The 20,602-nt window shown below is 36.9% G+C and overlaps 2 protein-coding genes across 3 annotated transcripts in view; one reads left to right on the top strand and one right to left on the bottom strand.

The window, feature by feature from the left end:
- Positions 1 to 3,144: 3,144 nt before the first annotated feature.
- On the top strand, positions 3,145 to 4,059 carry cdk5r1b (cyclin dependent kinase 5, regulatory subunit 1b (p35)). The gene has a single exon (XM_067369658.1). It carries the CDS (start codon positions 3,145 to 3,147, stop codon positions 4,057 to 4,059), a length of 915 nt encoding a protein of 304 aa, XP_067225759.1.
- Positions 4,060 to 10,686: 6,627 nt separating this feature from the next.
- myo1d (myosin 1D) overlaps positions 10,687 to 20,602 on the bottom strand; it is a 76,876-nt gene continuing 66,960 nt past the window's right edge. For both annotated transcript variants that reach the window (XM_067369057.1, XM_067369058.1), the window contains one exon: positions 10,687 to 13,272. In XM_067369057.1, the coding sequence (XP_067225158.1) occupies positions 13,116 to 13,272 (157 nt within the window). In that variant the 3' untranslated portion in view covers positions 10,687 to 13,115. The remainder of the gene's footprint in view (positions 13,273 to 20,602) is intronic.

Here is a 20,602-nt window from a genome sequence, read left to right as displayed (position 1 = left end):
GACCATCCTAGGGTGAAATCCAATGCATTCTACTGAATGAAAAATCATATCAAGATTTTATATAAGAGAATTATGTAGGCTATTCTGAATTAAAAAAAAAAAAAAAATCCTAACAGTGGTGGCTTAATGGTTAGAGTGTCAGACATGTAACCCAAAGGTTGCAGGTTCAATTCTCATGACTGAGGTGCCCTTGAGCAAGGCACCTAACCCCTAATCACTCCCTGGGTGCCTTCCGTGTATATCCACGGTTTGTAGTGTGTGTGTGTGTGTGTTCACTACTCACTGCTCCTAATGAGTATGCACTAACTTGGATGGGGTAAATGCAGAGGACAAATTAGTATACCATACTTGGCCTTCACATCATGTCAATAAATATTAAGTCAGTAAATACATAAATAAATAATAGGCCTATATGTGCAATTAAATCCATACACACGTCCTTTTCTACATTGTTAAAAAAAAAAAAAAAAACATGGGCCTATAACAAATATCAATCAAATACAGAAGGAAATAGCAAAAAGTCGGCCCAAAATATCAATAAGCCTGTGTATAAATTATTTGAAAAGTTATATAGTGCGTTAAGCCTTCCTGGGAAGTTCGTATTTACGAGTTGCGAAGTCGTGTTGGTGTCAGGTGCGTTCAAGTCACTTTAGTCAAAGCAAGATGGCGGTGTACCTTCTCTTAATTAACTACACAAAAAATACAGCAAGGTTTTTAAACTCTGCTTCTAGAAACTGTACACAAGCAACTGTAAACGTTCTCGTTACATAGGACTATAATTGGTATATTACAGTTTTGTTTTGTGCAGGCATTGATTTATTTTGTTGTAAATAAAAAAGCTTGGGTTTCTCACTGACACGCCCCCAACTCGTAAAGTCGGGGCTTAAAGAAAATCCCGAGCTTCCCAATCGTATTCACGACTTTGTGGTAGCATGCGTTCACTTCGAAAAATATGATCTTTCTGACATGACTTGTACACACCAACAGTCTCGGTTCACCTGAGCAACAACAATCTTATAAGTGACCACTATTTATTTGAAAAAAAAAAGAAAGAAAGAAAGAAAGAAAGAAAGAAAGAAAGAAAGAAAGAAAGAAAGAAAGAAAGAAAGAAAGAAATGCCACGTAAGTACGTATAATAGCCTAAATATTACATTTTAAAAAATATATATATTTAGTTGGAGTATAGGCTATAAATTATTTTTATATAGTTTAGCTAAATTTTATAGCCTATACTAATGAATTTAGATGCATATAATTATAACTAAATATTAGTTGTAGTATTTATGAATAAAAAAAAAAACTTTAGTCTGTTATTATTATTTAATTATTATTATTATTATTATTTAACTTTAAAAATGACGTCGGAGTCTAAAAGTTTGTTGTGATTGCCAAGTGTACGAAGGCGGGGCAGTGGAGAAACTGACCACAGTGAGGCGCTCTAGCACAGGTTTTCTAACAGCAGGACGCAGTGCGCGCGGCACTGACAGCACAACATCAACCTAAATCCCGTATCTGCTGGTGTGGACCAATAGCACAGCTTCACAGTTCTCAGCATCACCAACCAAAGGAGACATCCAGCATCCCCAGACCACTGGAGCGCCTACAGAGACCTCCGACAAGACGTGAAGATTGTTTGGTTTGATTAAAAGCCTATTATTTTATTACTATTTAGGCATCCTGACAATCTTTAAATTAAATCTTTTACTTGGTGTGCCCGTTTTTGCATCTCCTTGATGCGCAGTTTATCAAGGATAAACCCAGACAGCCATTACTGCGGCTCTTGTTTTGCCAAAGCATCGTGGAGGAGAGCAGATTCCTGTAAGTGAGCTGCATTTCATCGAATCATACATGTTATATTTGGTGGATTGTTGGTCATATTTTTAAGGTTTTACAGTATTTGGAGAGGAATTGTAAGCCGGCTTGGGTAACATTCTTTCTTTCTTTCTTCTGATTTTGTTGATGATGAGAATCAGTGTCAGTAATCTCTCGTGCTCATGTAAACATCGCAGGAGGATCTCACATTTTCAGAACCTTGGACAGTGGCTGACATATTTCAGCAAAGCATAAATGCATTATTGTGGCGAAACGAAAGTTGTTGTTTTTTCTTATGTGGTTTGTTAAATAATCTACAAACATGTATTGAACGAGAATGAGGTATTATACTAGCCTACATGTCCCATTAAATACAATTTTACGAATCAGTATTTACAAGAGAGCAGTAAACACTGGACTCTGCAATCATGGCGATGTCCTTATTTATGTTCACTGGCGGGTTAGAGTTTGCTGTGTAAAATATAGGCTATATATAGGTATAAACGTGGGGTGTAAATTATTTTAAGTGCGGTAGAGCTACACAAATCAATTGTTTTTACTTTAGCCAAACGTACAGTTGAAAACGAACGATTTCCATGTTATTGTGAGTACGTGCCAAGGAAGAATTGCATCTTACTTGAATCTACGACACAATGCCTTTAAGGCCTGTTTTCAACATGGCAGGGTAGACTATCGTCAAATTTTAAACCACAAAGAAAGATTCTAAATCATCTTAAGTAAAAAGCAATTATAAGTTAATGTGTGCAGAATAGATTACATAGCCTATGTCTATATATCAATGATATATTGACATTGTTTACCCAAGTTAATTATTTTGACACTTGAGAAAACCAATTGTCCAATCATTTTGGATAACATTAATAATCTAAGATTATTTTATTGGAAACAAAAGGCCTAATGGCCAAGCCAACATGCAGCATCACTGTTGTTAGGACATTTATATAATTAAAAATGCATATTTTAATCTGAGGAGAGCCTATTATACTGCAGTGATGCTAAAATGCTGCTTCAAATCAAAATACACACTTATATTATTGCTATGTATCTATCAGAAATGTGCCAGGAAAGAACCAATTTAATACATATTTATATATGGTATTTTTGTTTTGTTTTGTTTTTTGTTTCTTATAGGCTTTGCAGTGACAGAGCCCTCATCCATCCCGTCATAATTCTTTTTTAAATAGAGCACCAACCTAAATTTGGATGTCTAACGCAGACTGAACTAGTCTCAGGAAGCAGTGGGGCTCCAGTTTGGCACCTTCTTTAGCTGACCCCTAACCTTGAGATCCTGATAACCCGCTCCCCGATATCATGGGAACCGTGCTATCGCTATCACCCAGCTACAGGAAGGCCGCCCTGTTTGAGGATGGCCCGGCCACCGTGGGCCACTACACGGCGGTTCAGAACAGCAAGAACGCCAAAGACAAGAACCTAAAACGGCACCCTTTCATCAACGTACTCCCGTGGAAACGAATAGTAGCCGTCTCGGCCAAGAAAAAGGGGTCTAAGAAGGTGCAGCCTAACACCAACTACCAGAACAATGTTTCTCACCTCAACAATGAGAACCTCAAGAAGTCACAGTCTTGTGCAAATCTCTCCTCCTTTACGCAGGACCAGTCGAGTCCATCAAACCAAGGCTCCAAAACCTCCAACAACACGGCTTCTTCTGTCAAGAAGGCGCCTCTTTCCAACTCCAACGCTGTTCCCGGGACGCCCAAGAGGGTGATTGTCCAAGCCTCCACCAGCGAGCTACTGCGCTGCCTGGGGGAGTTCCTCTGCCGGAGGTGCTACCGGCTCAAGCACCTTTCCCCCACCGACCCTGTGCTTTGGCTCCGCAGCGTGGACCGTTCTCTGCTGCTGCAGGGCTGGCAGGACCAGGGCTTCATCACCCCGGCCAACGTGGTTTTCGTCTACATGCTCTGCCGCGACGTGGTCTCCTCTGAGGTGGCCACGGAGCATGAGCTGCAGGCCGTGCTGCTGACCTGCCTCTATCTGTCTTACTCTTACATGGGCAATGAGATCTCATACCCTCTCAAGCCATTCCTGGTGGAGACGTCCAAGGAGACATTCTGGGACCGCTGTCTGTCCATCATCAACATGATGAGCGCCAAGATGCTGCAGATCAACTCGGATCCTCACTATTTCACCCAGGTCTTTGCAGACCTCAAAAACGAGAGCCAGAAGGAGGAGGAGAGGAGTCGTCTGCTCATCGGCCTGGACCGGTGAGGGGGCTCTGGAGATGTCTTTTGGTGGCACTCTTGTCTGGCATTTTTTAAAAAGGGATAGTTATTTATAAAGGGATAGAAATTCACTCACCCTCACGTCATCAAACGTGTATGACCTTCTTCTTTTTTCTGTGGAAAACAAAAGAAGATATTTGGACAAATGTCTCAGTGTTTCATAGTCCTGAGAATCAATGGGGTCCAACAGGGTTGTTTTGGACCCCATTGACTTTAAGTGTACACTCTTAAAAATCAAGGTTCCAAAGGGGGGTTTTACAGCGATGCCACAGATGAATGATTAAGAATCTTTCTCTGAACAGTTTCTGGGTTTTTTTCTAAGTGTGAAAGTCATTTAAAAAAATCTAAACAACATGATTCCACTATAAAGAACCTTTTGTGGAATGGGAAGTTTTCATGGTTGTTAAAGGGATAGTTCACCCAAAAATGTCATTTACTCATCCTCAAGTTGTTTCAAACCTGTATGAATTTCTTTCTTAGGTTGAACACACACACACACACACACACACACACACACACACACACACACACACACACACACACACACAAAAAAAATAGATATCTTGAAGGATATGGGTAACCAAACAGTTGTTGGACCCCATTGACTTCCATTGTATTTTTTACATACTATGGAAGTCAATAAGGCCCACTGTTTGGTCACCCATATTCTTCAAAATATCTTCTGCTGTGTTCAGCAGAAGAAAGAAATTCATACAGGTTTGGAACAACTTGAAGATGAGTAAATGATGACAGAATTTTCATTTTTGGTTGAACTATCCCTTTAAAGGTCTTTCATGGAACCATTGAGGCCAATAAAGAACCTTTATTTTTAAGAGTGAAAACAGTTCTTCAAAATATCTTCTTTTTTGTGTTGTGCTGATGAGAGAAAGAGTGTGAGTAAATGATGAAATGATGATTTTCATTTTTAGGTGAACTATCCCTTTAAATAGTCCCTACATGGGTGGAATAATTAATGGGATATGTTTCAGTGGACTATTCGCATTCGTACATTTTATAGGAAGCAATGGGTGATGCTAATGTTGTTTAAAAGGAGCAGTGAGTCTTTCATCGCCTTTAGCAATGGCAATTGAATAATCGTGGACCTGAATACAAAGAAAAAATGCCAGATTTGAGTGTACCATGCGCTCTAAAGTAGTGAATATTTAAAAGCACTGACCGAAAAGACACAACGAGATAAAAAGAACAACACAACAATGAATGTGGACAGGACTCCAGCTATTGTCTAACTGACTTCTGGACACTTTGCACCAATATCTTTGCCACCACTGTCAATAGAATTGGAGGTTGATTCATAATCAACAGACACTTGAACTTCTGTGTCCATGAAACCAGACACACACTGAATGATATACACACTGCTGTTGAAAATGCTCTGTTACAGCCAATTGCAAAAAGGGAAGCGTTGGGCGTGTTTATGTCCGCAAGCCACAAACAAAGAATAAAGGGAAATGACTTTGAGGCCAGCATTGCACAGTGGCTGTTGATATAGATGGTGAAGAGGTTGTCAGCACATTTGTAAGAAAGACCTACTTTATTTTCATCCATGATACAGAGTTAAACAGACCTCTCCTGTGGTTTACGTCTCTGAAGCTTTTTCATTTTTTAAAACGACTGTATTCATCTGAATGCACACACAACCTGGATGAAGTTAAGTACTTTGAGTTTTTTAAGCCGACTGTATATGTGTTTAGGGAATGAAATCTGAAAAACAAAAAAAAATAGTTTATCTTGCTATGCCTGCTTCGATGAGCCATTGTTTTGTCATTTCGTTTTATACTCAGACTAGTTTCAGCAGGGGGCTCTGTACAGAAAAGCCTGTAAATGTATCAAAAACAGTGCCATACCTTTGATGAAAATCACGTAGGTCTAAAAACACATACCAAAGGCCGGCAAAGTTTGGAATGGTAGGATTGTCATTAATAACAACAAGTATCTATCGAAATCGTAATTTATTGTTATTTATTAATTATTTTCACACATTTCTCTCTTGCATTTAGAGATTTTAGTAACGTGTTGTGAAAAAAACGAGTTTGATGGCTACCTTTTGGTGAGAATGAAGATTACGGTTAATGCACATTTGCATTTGAATGAATTATTCAAGGCGATAACATCTATTAGAGCTTAGTTTTAAACCATTTTCAAATCTGAGAAACACCAAGGTAATTCATCATAGTGACAGACGATCGGTTTCAATCGAGGTTAAATACCTGAAACCAATTTCTCTGTGAAGTACTGTTGGGATGTTCTACATATCAGCACTGCAAAAGCAATCATGAGTGATTATCCCATGACAGCACACGCCAAACACAAGCTCCGGGCTTTAAATTGGATGAGATGTGGTCTATTTCTGGAGATAAGCAGCATATTTCTATCAGATTCTTGTTAAAGTGCTGAACAATATTACTAACTGCCATTTGCAGACACACGTTAATGACATCAATCGAACTGGACCTTGGATATTGGAAGGGATTGCGTGTTATATGATCTATTTGCCCACTTTAAAACATCTCAGCAGTGCTAAATTGTGCATGCTTTCTTTCAGTAGTTATGTATCTCTTTCTTTATAGTCAAAAAAAAAGAAGAAAAAAAGAATGTGACAGTCATATAAGCAAACATTATTATGTCTCTCTGTTAATTCATGCAAAAGCCTGTTCTTCTCATGATATGAAAGTGAGATGGATGGATTCTGTGCGACTGCTCGCCCTGCTGCATTGCTTTACGTGACTGGAGGTTAAAGGATGCCAATAATTTGTTCAAAAACGTGCCAGGAGAAGTTTGGATATGGGACTTGCACTTTTCTGTGAGATATTTGTATGAGGAGACTGCAGGGGTTGGAGGTCGTGGGGGTTGAAGTGGGTGAGCCCTGTTTCACCGCTTGCCTGCTATTATTTGCCCCCGGCCCACAACAAATGTGCCATTTTTTTCACTTGCATCACAGAGTAGTCCTTTGAAACCAAGTACAACACTTAAAAAGAGAAAAGATTAAAACTCCTGTCAAACTCTCTCTGTATCTGTTGTGTAATTCTTTGTAGAACTGAAAACAGTGTTACAAAAAAGGATTGCATGAGCGTGTGCGTGAGCGAATGCATTTGTATCGAAGAATGTGACGTGTGTGTGTGTGTGTGTTAGTTTTCTAGGATCAGAGCATGGCCGTGCTTATTAGAGGGTAGGACTCTATAGTATCGGGCTAGAGTTTGACAGGCGGGTGGGAGGGAGGGGGACGGATCTGTTACTGTTTTGTTCTTTTAAAAAAGATGAAAATCTGTTGCTGTAATTTTTTGCATTTTGTTTCTGCTTATTTTTATTTATTTTTGTACTGTGATGAAAATAAAATGCACTGATCGTTAAAGATAGACCACGGTGTGGTTGTTTGAGGAAGGTAGGGTTCACAAATGAACACTGTAATTCTCAGCTGGACTGTCCAAACTGTGCCTAGTCACATTTGGGCACAGGGTTGTTACATAACTGCAGCTTAGCAACATGAAAATTGGCTGTTTACCAACATGACATCCTTCTTTTCAATTAAGTGGTCTCACATTGCCATAGATTGGTTTAGGACAATCGTAGCTTCTTAAACGATAACATTTCCTGACTATAATGGTTATCACTGAAACTAAAAGATTCACAGCTTAAAGAGTTAGTTCACCCAAAAATGAAAATAATGTCATTAATTACTCACCCTCATGTCGTTCCACACCTTCGTTCAACACTAATTAAGATATTTTTGATTAAATCTGATGGCTCAGTGAGGCCTCTATAGACAGAATTGTAAATCTCAAAACCCATAAAGGTACTAAAAACATTTAAAACAGTTCATGTGAGTTCAGTGGTTCAACCTTACTGTTATAGAGTGATGAGAATACTTTTGTGCACCAAAAAAAAAAAAAAGTTTTTCAACAATATCTTGTGACGGCCGATTTCAAAACACTGCTTCGGAGCTTTACGAATCGAATCAGCAGTTTGGAGCGCCAAAGTCACGTGATTTCAGCAGTTTAGCCATTTGATAGGAGATCCAAATCACTGATTCGATTCGTAAAGCTCTGAAGCAGTGTTTTGAAATTGGCCATCACGAGATGTAGTTGAAAAATCGTTATTTTGTTTTTTTGGTGCACAAAAAGTATTCTCGTCACTTTATAATATTAAGGTAGAACCACTGAACTCACATGAGCTGTTTTAAATGTGTTTTTAGTACCTTTATGGATCTTGAGAGTTACAATGACATTGCTGTATATAGAGGGCTCACTGAGCCAATCGGATTTAATCAAAAATATCTTAATTTGAGGTCTTACGGGTGTAGAACAACATGAGGGTGAGTAATAAATGATATTATTTTCATTTTTGGGTGAACTAACCCTTTAACAGCAGAGTCGTAAGTCTTTGTGCCATTTTAACTATATAGCAATATAATCATATAAATGATGTTGATTTAAGTGTCACTCTTCCCAAATTAGACGATTGAGCATATTATTCAGGAATAGGCTGTGCCTCTATATCCACACTCTAAAAAAATGCTGGGTTGTTTCAACCCAAATTTGGGTAAAAAAATTGACAAATCCAACCGTTGGGTTACATTTTTTGATTTTTTTTTTTTTAACCCAGTGGTTGGGTTTGTCCATATATGACCCAAATTTGGGTTAAAACAACCCAGCATTTTTTTAGAATGCAATGATATAATTATAATATGTGGGTTGGTTGGTTGGTTAAATGAATGAACAAACCCAATTAGTGATTCACAGCATCATATGTGAAAAGATATATATCATAAGAAAAACTAGAAAGTAGAATACTCCCTAATTTATATTACTGAGTTGAAGACATACTAATAAAAAAATAAAAAGATATAAAATGCCACATAAGGATTCAAAACACTGAAGAAACGTCCAAATTCACCAGAATGAATCGGGCTTTCCAAAGAGAGCTGTCTGTTTAGGATGAACTGATTCATTAGAATGATTCAGACTGATTCAAAGCTATGCTATATGTAAGAGAGTACACTCTAAAAAACATGCTGGGTTAAAAACAACACAAGTTGGGTTGAAAATGGACAAACCCAGCGGATGGGTTAAATGTTTGCCCAACGTGCTGGGCAATTTTATTTAACCCAACTGTTGTTTAAAAATTCCTATATGGCTGGCTTAAAATGGACCCAAAATAGGTTGGAAATTAAGAATCAGACATATAACAGGCAACAACAATGATAGTCAAAATGTGAACATTTATTAATAAGCAATTTAATAAATGTTTATTGTTTAATTATTATTCATTAAACTTATTAATGTTCATTTATTAAACATATTAATATGTTCATTTCCACCATGTGTTCATTTTAAGCAATTTTTAAACAGTTGAGATAAATAAAACTACCCAGCAAGTTGGGCAAACATTTTAACCCATTCGCCGAGTTAAAACAACCCAATTGCTGGGTTTGTCCATTTTCAACCCAACTTGAGTTGTTTTTAACCCAACATTTTTTAGAGTGTACGCAGTAAAATCCCCAGAGTTAAATCAACTCTGCTCAGAGTACATATGGTCCCTCTCTAAATAGTGTTAAAATAACAGTGAAGCAGAGTTAAAGTTAATGAGATAATTAAGCAATTAAGTAATGATTGTGCATTAGTGATGAACACCTGCTGTTAACAAGCAGAATCACTGAAGAAATAAGAAGAAAAAAAAACACAAAAACTACAAGTGACTTCAGTCACAGCCTTATTAATTGCTTAATTATCTCATTAACTTTAACTCTGCTTCAGTGTTACTTTAACACTATTTAGAGAGGGAACATATGTACTCTGAGCAGAGTTGATTTAACTCAGGGGATTTTACTGTGTAATGTTTAGGACGAAAACGATTCACTAGATTAAACCGAACTTTCCAGAGCTACACATGAATGGAATACACTTTAAAGACAGCATGAAACAGAAGTTGCAATGGTTGTTTCTTCCCTATTGTGACATATATCCAAGCGAAATGACTTCACGAACAGGAAAAAATAAGTATGGGTATTGACTGGATCATTGTGGTTTGCTATTGCTGTGATGTCATTTGAGTGACAGGTTGTCCCGCCCTCGTGCCAGTAAACACATCAGAGAAGAGAAGAGAAGAGAAGAGAAGAGAAGAGAAGAGAAGAGAAGAGAAGAGAAGAGAAGAGAAGAGAAGAGAAGAGAAGAGAAGAGAAGAGAAGAGAAGAGAAGAGGAAGAGTTATTTTGATTAAAGATTATAAGGGCACATGAGTTTTAAAAAAATAAAGTGTGCACAGCCATGGATAAATATTATATTCCATAAAATATAAAAACTTTTTATTTCATGGTGATCTTAATGTATTCTGTAGTTTCATCCAGAAAAGGATTAAAGATCATTCATACAGATGCTAAATGTCTATCATGAACTTAAGAACTAGCACTAAAATACCCATGTATGAGAATAAACAGTGTGATTGCTGTCAGTGGATCTGCTGTAGCCACGCTCACAGCCTAAAAGATTGACAGGTTGAACCGTCATCATCAACATCCCAGTGGCAAACAGCTGCTCTCCCTGGATTTATAGCCATGTGCAGCAAATCAATGAAATAATGACAATATATCAGTGTGATGGAGCAAAAGCCTCGGAGCAGACACTTCAAGGGCATGTTTATTTTCATGAGCAGATATTTGGTACAGCGTTTATTCGATTAACAAAAAATAATGACGCCTATGCTAAATCAGTACTAAGCAATTTACATTTTCAAAGTGTAACTGTTTGGTTTCCATGTAATAATATTCATGTCTGTAAATTACCAATGGTTAATTATTGCATTAATATACAAATGAAAAAGCTCTTTTTTAAACAAACACACTATAAACTGGATTCCCTTCTCGATTTGGTCCAAGCGTAACATCTTTCAAAATTTTAAAACATTTTAAAATATATTAATTAAATAAGAGACGTATAAAAGTAGGCACATCATTTGATCAGATCAGGCTAAATCTACAATATTAACCAAAATGAACAGGTATAATTACAACAAAGAACACAAAAGATCTGGGAACTGAAATTATTCGGCACTTAAATGAAATCACTGGGGATCACGACAAGGAAAAAAATTATTATATATTATAAAATGGTAATATATTGCATGTCAGAACAAAGCAGCCTGCTCTATATCCACAAAATGGGCTGGATTGTATGCAAATGAACAATCATGTAACTCAAATTAAAAGATCATTTACGCATTGTCAGTGTTTTTCTATCACGTTTAGTGTTTGATTCAAGAAAAATAGACCTTTACATCTTTTAGAAAATGCTGTTAGTTCATTTATCTCCTTGAGCTAAAAAACAGGGGTGTCCGAGTTTATCCTCCTAAAGTACTGTTTTCATGCTTTTACTGACACACTTCAAGAGTCGAGAGCGAACAGGGACCGAGGAAGAGGATGAGAGAGTGTAGAGAGAGAGAGAGAGAGATGGACAAGACATAAATATTCCTTCCTATGCAAAAGCATTTTAAAGAGAGCCACTGTTTGAAGCAAACATGAGCAGTAAAGCAAAATGGAGATTACGTGATCAGCATTCACATGTAGCCCGATCACTTGCTCATAGTCTGACTGGGACGGATCAGTAGTAGCGGCTCACTAGCGAATCCACTTCCCCCATTTTAATCACACACAGTGGAACATCACTGACACTACTGATGTGAGCTTAGTGATATTTTTGGCCATGAGACACAATCCTAATTAACTGATAAAAAGATCTCTAGCAACTAGCCATGAACAAAACAATGAAACAATTATGGAAAAAACAGATTTATGCAAACGCTTAGAAATAAAGAACAGAAGTCAGTTTTCAGTTTGGCACTTTCTTTATCAGTTGCGAAAGCTTCAAACTGGGTCAGACATCTTGGGAGTTTCTACTCAGAACTCTGTTGATTTTGTTCTATGAATCAATGCTGCTCTCTTTCTCTCTTATTTGAACACATTTATACATAAATGTGCAAGTTCGTAATATCAACACAGCTGTTTGCTGTTTCGATGTTGAAAATATATTTAAATATGACTAGATATAACTGAAAAAAGCAAAAATGGACCCTAATTGAACAACTATTATCTTGTGTTTTTGGTGACAAATGCATTTTTGGCTCATGTAAAATGGCTTTGTAAACATTTTAAACAAAATGGCTTTATCAGTACAGAAATGGTTGAAATAATTTTTTTTTTTTTGTTGTTGCTATAAGCCAGACTAAAGGGACCACTTTTGGCGGCAGGGTCTATTATTTAAAAAATGGCAATTGAAAATAACATAGTCACCATCACTTCCTGCTCTGCGCCGCCCCGTCTGATTCTACTCCAAGATATGTGAAATATGTGAATAAATGACAGTTCTCCTCCTACCTACATTATATATATATAGTGCATATACAGTACATTATATAAGCTATATCAAATATACAATGTGCTATAAATGACCAGCTATATGCAGAAAAAGAGAATGGTTTAAATTACGAGAGAGTTTAACGCTCCTCTCAGAGCAGTTAATGAGTTTAAGGATATGATCAACACATCCCGCTCAAGAACATCCGATCAAATTCAGCAGCAACCGCAGGACTGCTTATGATCTGTGCAATACGTCGGGAGACAAACAGAGCTATTCTTCATCCCGCATGAAGCGATGATCAAAAACCAACATATTCCCTTTTAAGGAAAAACCTCAAAACACAAGTTAGATGTTTTTAAAACCCTTCGTATCCTGTTCCTCATAAATATTACATTTATGATTACCCATCATTTTGGTTGTAATGTTTAATAAATAAACAGAGCCGGGTCTGGTAAATCTTCTTTGAGGGTCTATCTCACTACTTCCTTGTCATCTTGTAAATAATCTAAACTGAAGTTTGGAATTTAGGGACAAACTTATATTCTTCCTTGCCTGTCTTCAGGCAAATTTGGTATGGCTTCATTTCTGAGGTTCAACTCAAAAGTTTTGACTAGCACAAAATAGATACCCTGCTGTCAATGTCCGGTTAAAGGGGCCTTTTTGGGATCCCCGGTCCTCTAGTTGCCTGGCACTGAGAGAATGTATCCCGATCGGCTCTTGGTGAAGTCTGGCTGTGATTGGTTGATCTTGGTTTCCACGATGATAGTGCACTTCCTCCCATTCATACTGCAGTGAATGGGGCTGACAATGTTCACCTGTAGCTTCCTCTTCTCACTAGAAACAGAGAGAGAGAGAGAGAGAGAGAGAGAGAGAGAGAGTCATTGAAATATTCCATATGTTCTTGTTTTTGTTTTGGTCCACAGAGCTCTGTGTACTTGTCGCATCTGGTTGGCTGTTTCTGGGTGGATGGGCATTTTACGCCAGACTGTCTCGCTGAGGGATCAATGAAGCACAAGAGTAATTGGCTGAGAGAGAGTGGCTGAGTTTTTAGAGAGGGGTGAATGGAAAAGAAAAAGTTCGACTGTATCACACACACTGTGCAGACTGTGAAGTCAATAGATACAACCACTAAAAGCCTCATTACACTCAGGAAACCTATTAGCTACATTTATATATATGTCCTCACATCCTAATGGAAAGCTGTATTTCGATATTGTACAGCCATTTTGAACATGAAATTGAATATTCCAGGTTCAGTAGTACAAATCGAAAACAACTGAGGCATTGTTGCAACAAACATGAATTTCCACCTGTCTCGTTTTCTTTAAATGTAAGTAAAGCCACACAACACAAACAACATGTGTGTTAACATTATTGTAGCAGAAACAATAGTTTTGTGTGTGTGTGTGTGTGTATATGTAAAGTTATATCCAAAATCAGCCTTAAAATGACCAGAAAAATTACAATGGATCAAATAGTACACAAGTTTTAAAGACATCTATTATGCCCCTTTTCACAAGATGTAATATAAGCAAAGACTATAGAATAACACAAGACATGTCACTCGTATTGTTTTGAATGGGAGAAAGTGTAACGTGCAATATGGCAGAATAAGTCCCGCCTTCTAAAAAATAAGAGCCAATCACCGACTGGTAAAGTCATCGCGTCACTGCAGCGGCCGTTAGAAGCACCGGTTTCTATAGAAACAGTCAGACGCGCGACTCCGAAATGAGGCATAGGAGACTCGCATTTACGTCTGCGCATGCGCATTAGCTTGATCCAGCCTGAAAAATACCGGGGTTTTTTGTCATGATTCGAGCATTTGGAAAACAAATTATGAGACAGTTGTTGTTTGATTTGATTGGTGATTTCAAATATGAAATTTAATCGTAAGGTTGTTGAACAGTTTTGGAGAATTTGATGTTTCCCCATTCAAAGAGATAGGAGCTGCATGATGCCCAGGATGCCCGAGAGGCGTTTCAAAGATGGCCGCCGAGTGAAATGACTTGTCTTAAAGGGACTTTGATATAAGTCTCTGGTGTTTCCAGAATGTGTCTGAAGTTGCTCGACAACAACAAAGCTGGAGAATCTCACGCAGCCACAATGACGATTGTCAGTAATGGAGTTCAGAGTATTGTTTAAACCAGAGTCGGACACTGATGGAGAGACTCAGGAAGAAGTTACAACTTTTAGACTGCAACTGGATGTTTCTGAATGGTTAGTGGATAAATTAATGTAGTTGCTGTGGAGTTGATTCAGCTTATCGACTAGCATGTGCCGTCATGTTAATCTTTTGTGCAAATCCAGCGTTGAACTGACTATCGTTTGTGAAGCAGTCCGGCGTAAAATGATGGCATGGCAACAACACTCTACGACAACTCTTCCTCTTCTCTAAAGAAGTGGAAACTGGTGCACCGACACCATTGCTGCTTGCGTAAACAAAATGGCGGAGCCGTGGGTGGAAACATGCAGGTTAAGGGGTGGTAATATAAAAGTCCCTTTAAGACAAGTCATTTAACTCGGCGGCCATCTTTGAAACGCCTCTTGGGCATCCTGGGCACCATGTAATCTCTTTGAATGGGGAAACATAAAATTCTCCAAAACTGTTCGCCAACCTTACGATTAAATTTCATATTTGAAATCACCAATGAAATCTAACAACAACCGGCTCATAAATTTAGTTTCTAAAAGCTCGAATCATGACAAAAAAAAACAATTTTTCAGGCTGGATCAAGCTAATGCGCATTCGCAGACCTAAACGCGCGTCTCTTCGGAGGCGCGCGTCTGACTGTTTCTATAGAAACCGGTGATTCTAACGGCCGCTGAAGTGACGCGATGTCTTTACCAGTCGGTGATTGGCTCTTATTTAGAAGATGGGACTTATTCCGCCATATTGCGTGTTACACTTTCTCCCATTCAAAACAATACGAGTGACATGTCTTGTGTTATTCTATAGTCTTTGGTAATATTACAGTAACGTCCCATTCCTATGACACTAGGAGAATGAAATCTGAATGGCTCTTTTTTTCACATGCTTGCAGAGAAAGGCTTTCCAAAACGAAGTTACTGGGTTGTCCTTTTTGACATTTTCTGGGTGGCTAGATGCACCGTGGACCCGATTATAGCACTTAAACGCGGAAAAAGTCCAATTTTTATGTTATGTCTCCTTTAACATTAGAATTAGTGTACAGTAAATGTTTTTACTAAATAAAAATTATAAATGGCACATTTCTGCATTTAAATCCTCTAAAACTGGCCCCATTTACTTCTTTAGTGTAGGTGTTTAACGGTTTGTTTGTTTTTTTAAAATGAGAGAAGAGTCTAAATAAATTCTGTCAAGCATTGAGCTTAACATATACTGAACCTAGAATATTCCTTAAATAAGCTCATATGAAGAATTCTTTAACAATAACTTCCTCAAACTCAGTTGTAAACATTACTGAAGGTTTTATCTTTGTGTTTATTATAGTAGAACCACAACTCAATCATCTTCTAAATTAGAAGTCTGATTCAGAGGAGTGACCTTTACCAGGCAGTTTATGTAAGAAATCCTGCAGATGATAAACTCTCCATAAGTTACTGTACCAGCAGGATGCTCCACCAGACGTTTCTATGGCAACCCAATGAACCCCATTATGTCTGTTGGCTGCTCCAGTCAGCCAACAGACTGTCTAAACCAGCATCAATCTCTCCTATCATTCACAATCATTTTCAAGGGTTTATAAACTCTGCTTTTACTCAGTGTACATGGTATAAAGTATACAATTCCTTCAGCTTCCTGTTGAGGCAAGAATGAAAGGTTAGTCGATGAATTGCTTGAGGTGTAGTGGAGTTTTGATTGTAGCAGCAGGAAACGGCATGAAAACTGTAGATTTCCCCATACTGTGCGTCTCTCTGTGAGCCAGAATCTCTCACACAGTGCTGGTCGAGCAGACAGCTCTGCATGGCCCACTGGAAAATCAATTCTTTCCAGCCCTCCTCTCCCCTGTGCCTGTGCCCTTCACGCCAACTGACTCACCACCTTTGAGGCCTGCTCTGCTACCCAGAATAGAAGGAGTGTTAAGGGAAGGTAAAGGGGGAGGGGAAGTGAGCACTCTTAGGAGATGCAGAGGTAACTGCTAAGTACCACTCAAGTCCAGTTGTCTATTGGCAGACAGCATCATGACTGTGTCTGTATATATAGCTCTTCTCATTCACACATTATTCTGTGATTTTTCAGTTGGGGGAAATTTTCAGTCCCAAAGCATGAAAGACAGTTTCTGACCGTGTCTGGTTTCTACAGACACAAAATGATACCAACAAGTATTTTTGACACTAAAATCACACACTATATCAAACCAAGTAGCATTTATTTTAAAAAACGACTTCCCAAGCATGCTTTGCAAGAAAGTATTTCACCAAAAAATAAGTTTGTTGTACTTAAAAATGATATTTACAGTACATCATTTTAAAGAAACTTTATGTATACATTTTATATAAATTAATATATTATTAAATTATGCTATGTATGCATGTAAACATGCACATATGCCATGTGCCATCATGTGTTTGCAGATATATTTGGTCAACCAAACCCCTTCGACAAAATATTTTCTTGAAGTAAACCCCAAGATTTAAAATTCAATAATTTAACAGATAATAATAATAATAATAATAATAATAATAATAATAAAAAAAATAAAAAAATTATATTATATTATATTATATTATATTATATTATATTATATTATATTATATTATATTATATTATATTATATTATATTATATTATATTATATTATATTATATTATATTATATTATATTATATTATATTATATTATATATAATTGTCTATTTATTATAAGTTTGGGGTCAGTAACATTTTTTAATGTTTTAAAAGAAGTATCTTCTGCTTACCAAGCCTGCATTTATTTGATTAAAAATACAAACAAAAACAGTAATATTGTGAAATATTATTCAAATTTAAAACAGCTGTTTTCTATGTCAATATACAGTAAAGTGTAATTTATTCCTGTGATCAAAGCTGAATTTTCAGCATCATTACTCCAGTCTTCAGTGTCACATGATCCTTCAGAAATCAATCTAATTTGATGATAATTTGATGCTCAAGAAACATTTATGATTATTATCAATGTTGAAAACAGTTATTTACATTTTTATTTCATGATGCTATGATGAATAGAAAGTTCAAAAGAACAGCATTTGTCTGAAATTTAAATCTTTTGTAACATTAAACACTACCGTTCAAAAGTTTGGGGTCAGTAAGAATATTAATTTTATTTTTGGGGGACAGAAATAAAATTAATCAATACTTTTATTCATCAAGGACGAGTTAAACTGATCAAAAGTTACAGTAAAGAAAATTATAATGTTAGAAAATATTCTATTTTAAATAAATGCTGTTCTTTTGAACTTTCTATTCATCAAAGCATCATGAAATAAAAATGTAAATAACTGTTTTCAACATTGAGAATAATAATGAATGTTTCTTGAGCATCAAATCATCATATTAGATTGATTTCTGAAGGATCATGTGACACTGAAGACTGGAGTAATGATGCTGAAAATTTAGCTTTGATCACAGGAATAAATTACAATTTTTTTCTATTGACATAGAAAACGGCTGTTTTAAATTGGAATAATATTTCACAATATTACTGTTTTTGTTTGTATTTTTAATCAAATAAATGCAGGCTTGGTGAGCAGATACTTCTTTTAAAACATTAAAAAATCTTACTGACCACAAACTTTTGAATGGTAGTGTACATATTTAGTAAGTGTTTTGTTTAGAAAGTTTTTATTTTTATTTTACTTCTTTTTTTTTTTAAATACATTTTATTTTTATTTTTAAAATTATTTATTTATATTAGTTTTACATTGGGAAACCAACAAAATTCATCAGGTTTAAAGTATGACATAGTGTCTCCAAATACTTTGGGACCACTTTATATTAAAATTACCATCATTGAATTATAACTGACACTTTCTCTCCTACTGCCACAACAGCAGATGCAACTGAGATTCAGAAAGCTCTTAAACAGTGTCTTATGATCACTTTTCTGCATCTGTATTTACCTGCAAAAGCAATTTTGGCTGTAGTACTGTAGATTTAGTGGGTCGAGGAGAGAGGGAAAATGGGAGGAGAGAAGAATGAATGTGTGTCTGCAACATAGTCACGCCCCACCTACCAAAATAGCAGATATGCCCTTGGGCTAATCCGTCTTTACATCCTCAAAAAAAAAAAAAAAACTAAAAAGTATTATGCTTGCCGTGCACTTGAGAGAAGAGAGGCAGCATCCCAGCATCCTTCACTTCATACCACCCCACCCCAGCAATCAGACCGCACTGCCTTTCCTCACATGGTGCTATCACACACTTCACGTGTCTCTCACCCTTGCTCTCTCTCTATCATTCACACACACACTTTCTCAGGCTGGAAGCACCTTTTTGAGGTTGCTATTATTAAACCTTGTCCTAGGGATTAGAATAGAGAGCACATGTTGTGATGATGGAAGTAATTTTTCACCATGATCCCTAAATAAAAAATACAGAATAAATCCGGTCAAATTATACCTCATTGATTCATTAACGAACAATTAAGCTTTGCTACATTTGATTTTCATTGGCATTTAGTTGATTTTCAATGTGTGAAATCTACCAAAAGGAACATGATGTTCATTGAAGCACCAGCACCGATGATGAATAAGCCAAGTAGATAGATTACTGTAGGAAATATAATTATTCATATTCCTCAAATCTGACTGTGCAGTAAAGCCCGCCCTCTAAAACTACTATTTATCAAACACAAGCAGGAGCTTTAGCTTCTAATATGTATCAGATTAGTGGCAGGGCTTCATTGCCTTTGCTCTTTTTCACAATTTTAAAGAGAGCTGTTAAGGAGGAGATTACAAAGTAGGTCATTTAGAAGAACGGGGAGAAAAGGCTTAGCAAGAAGAAATATTGATCAAAGCTGGGGCTCTTCTCAAAGAACAGCAGGCATGAATGCGAAAGAGGGTAACGAGAGTGAGGAGGGGAAAAGAGATAGAGGGATGAGCAAGTAAGTGAAAATGAGAGAGCTGACGTATAGGACAGGGAGGAAACAATGGACGACAGAGAGGCCAGACCTACAGGGACAACAGTTAAAATGTTGTGTCAGGTAACCTTTCCTTTGCGTTTTTGTGTACAGACGACAACATTGTCAAAATGATCCCCATCTACAAGGATCCACGGAAAATACTTCAAACACTGTATTGTTCATGCCAGGCCAGTAGTTGGCGCTGTCACTTTGTAAAGAAACACTACATCCCTATAGACTAAACACGTAATATGCATTCACATGACATCACCTTTTTCAAATATTTATGTTTTTGTTGTTTACATGGAGACAATAAGAGTATAATTCTTAAAAATTTGCACTTTGAATCCCGTTTTCAAAAATTTTAGGCCCTTAAAACGCTGTTGTCGTGTAAGTGAACGGCTAAAATGCACAAAAAGTTTTATGTTTTTAGTTGAAAATGGTAAAAGTAATAAAAAACTATATGTATAATGCATATATTATTATATTTAAATATATAATAAAAGACAAGGAAACCAGACATATATCAGGGTCAAGGGTCAAATCAATCGAAGTTTTGGATACAAAAAAGCTCTTAATATGCATCAAAGAGTAAAACATGACCCTAATATTAATCAACATGATTCTAATCAGATCAAATCAGGAAGTTGTACATACTTCCTATGGAATATCTGCAAGATTTCAAGCTTAACGGACACCTGCAGATCTGCTCATTGACAAAAGACAGACCCCTGTGTTCCAGTTATCAGGAAGTGAAATTATCAGGCGGCAGGTGCTGATGTGCATCAGTAATATTTAGGCGATAAGTTTGCTGATAGAGTGCAGATACACTTCCTGTTGAGAGTTCACAGAGATCAAAGTGGGATGGAAATTACCTGTGCTGAAGGTTTAGAATCAATAGAACTGAATCTGATGAACAGCAGGTGTGTAGGGTGCAGTATGGACCTAATAATCTGAACATCTTCCAGACTTCTCTCCCTATCTCTGGGAAGGTTGAAGAAAATTATTAACTGATTCAAAGTAGACAATCTGTTCCTCAATAGTCACAATACAATAGGACAGATGCCCCATGAAAATCAGCACACTTTA

This window comes from Chanodichthys erythropterus, chromosome 19, assembly GCF_024489055.1.
Source record: "Chanodichthys erythropterus isolate Z2021 chromosome 19, ASM2448905v1, whole genome shotgun sequence".
Classification (NCBI taxonomy): Eukaryota; Metazoa; Chordata; class Actinopteri; order Cypriniformes; family Xenocyprididae; genus Chanodichthys; species Chanodichthys erythropterus.
This window is presented reverse-complemented; position numbering and strand designations above follow the sequence as displayed.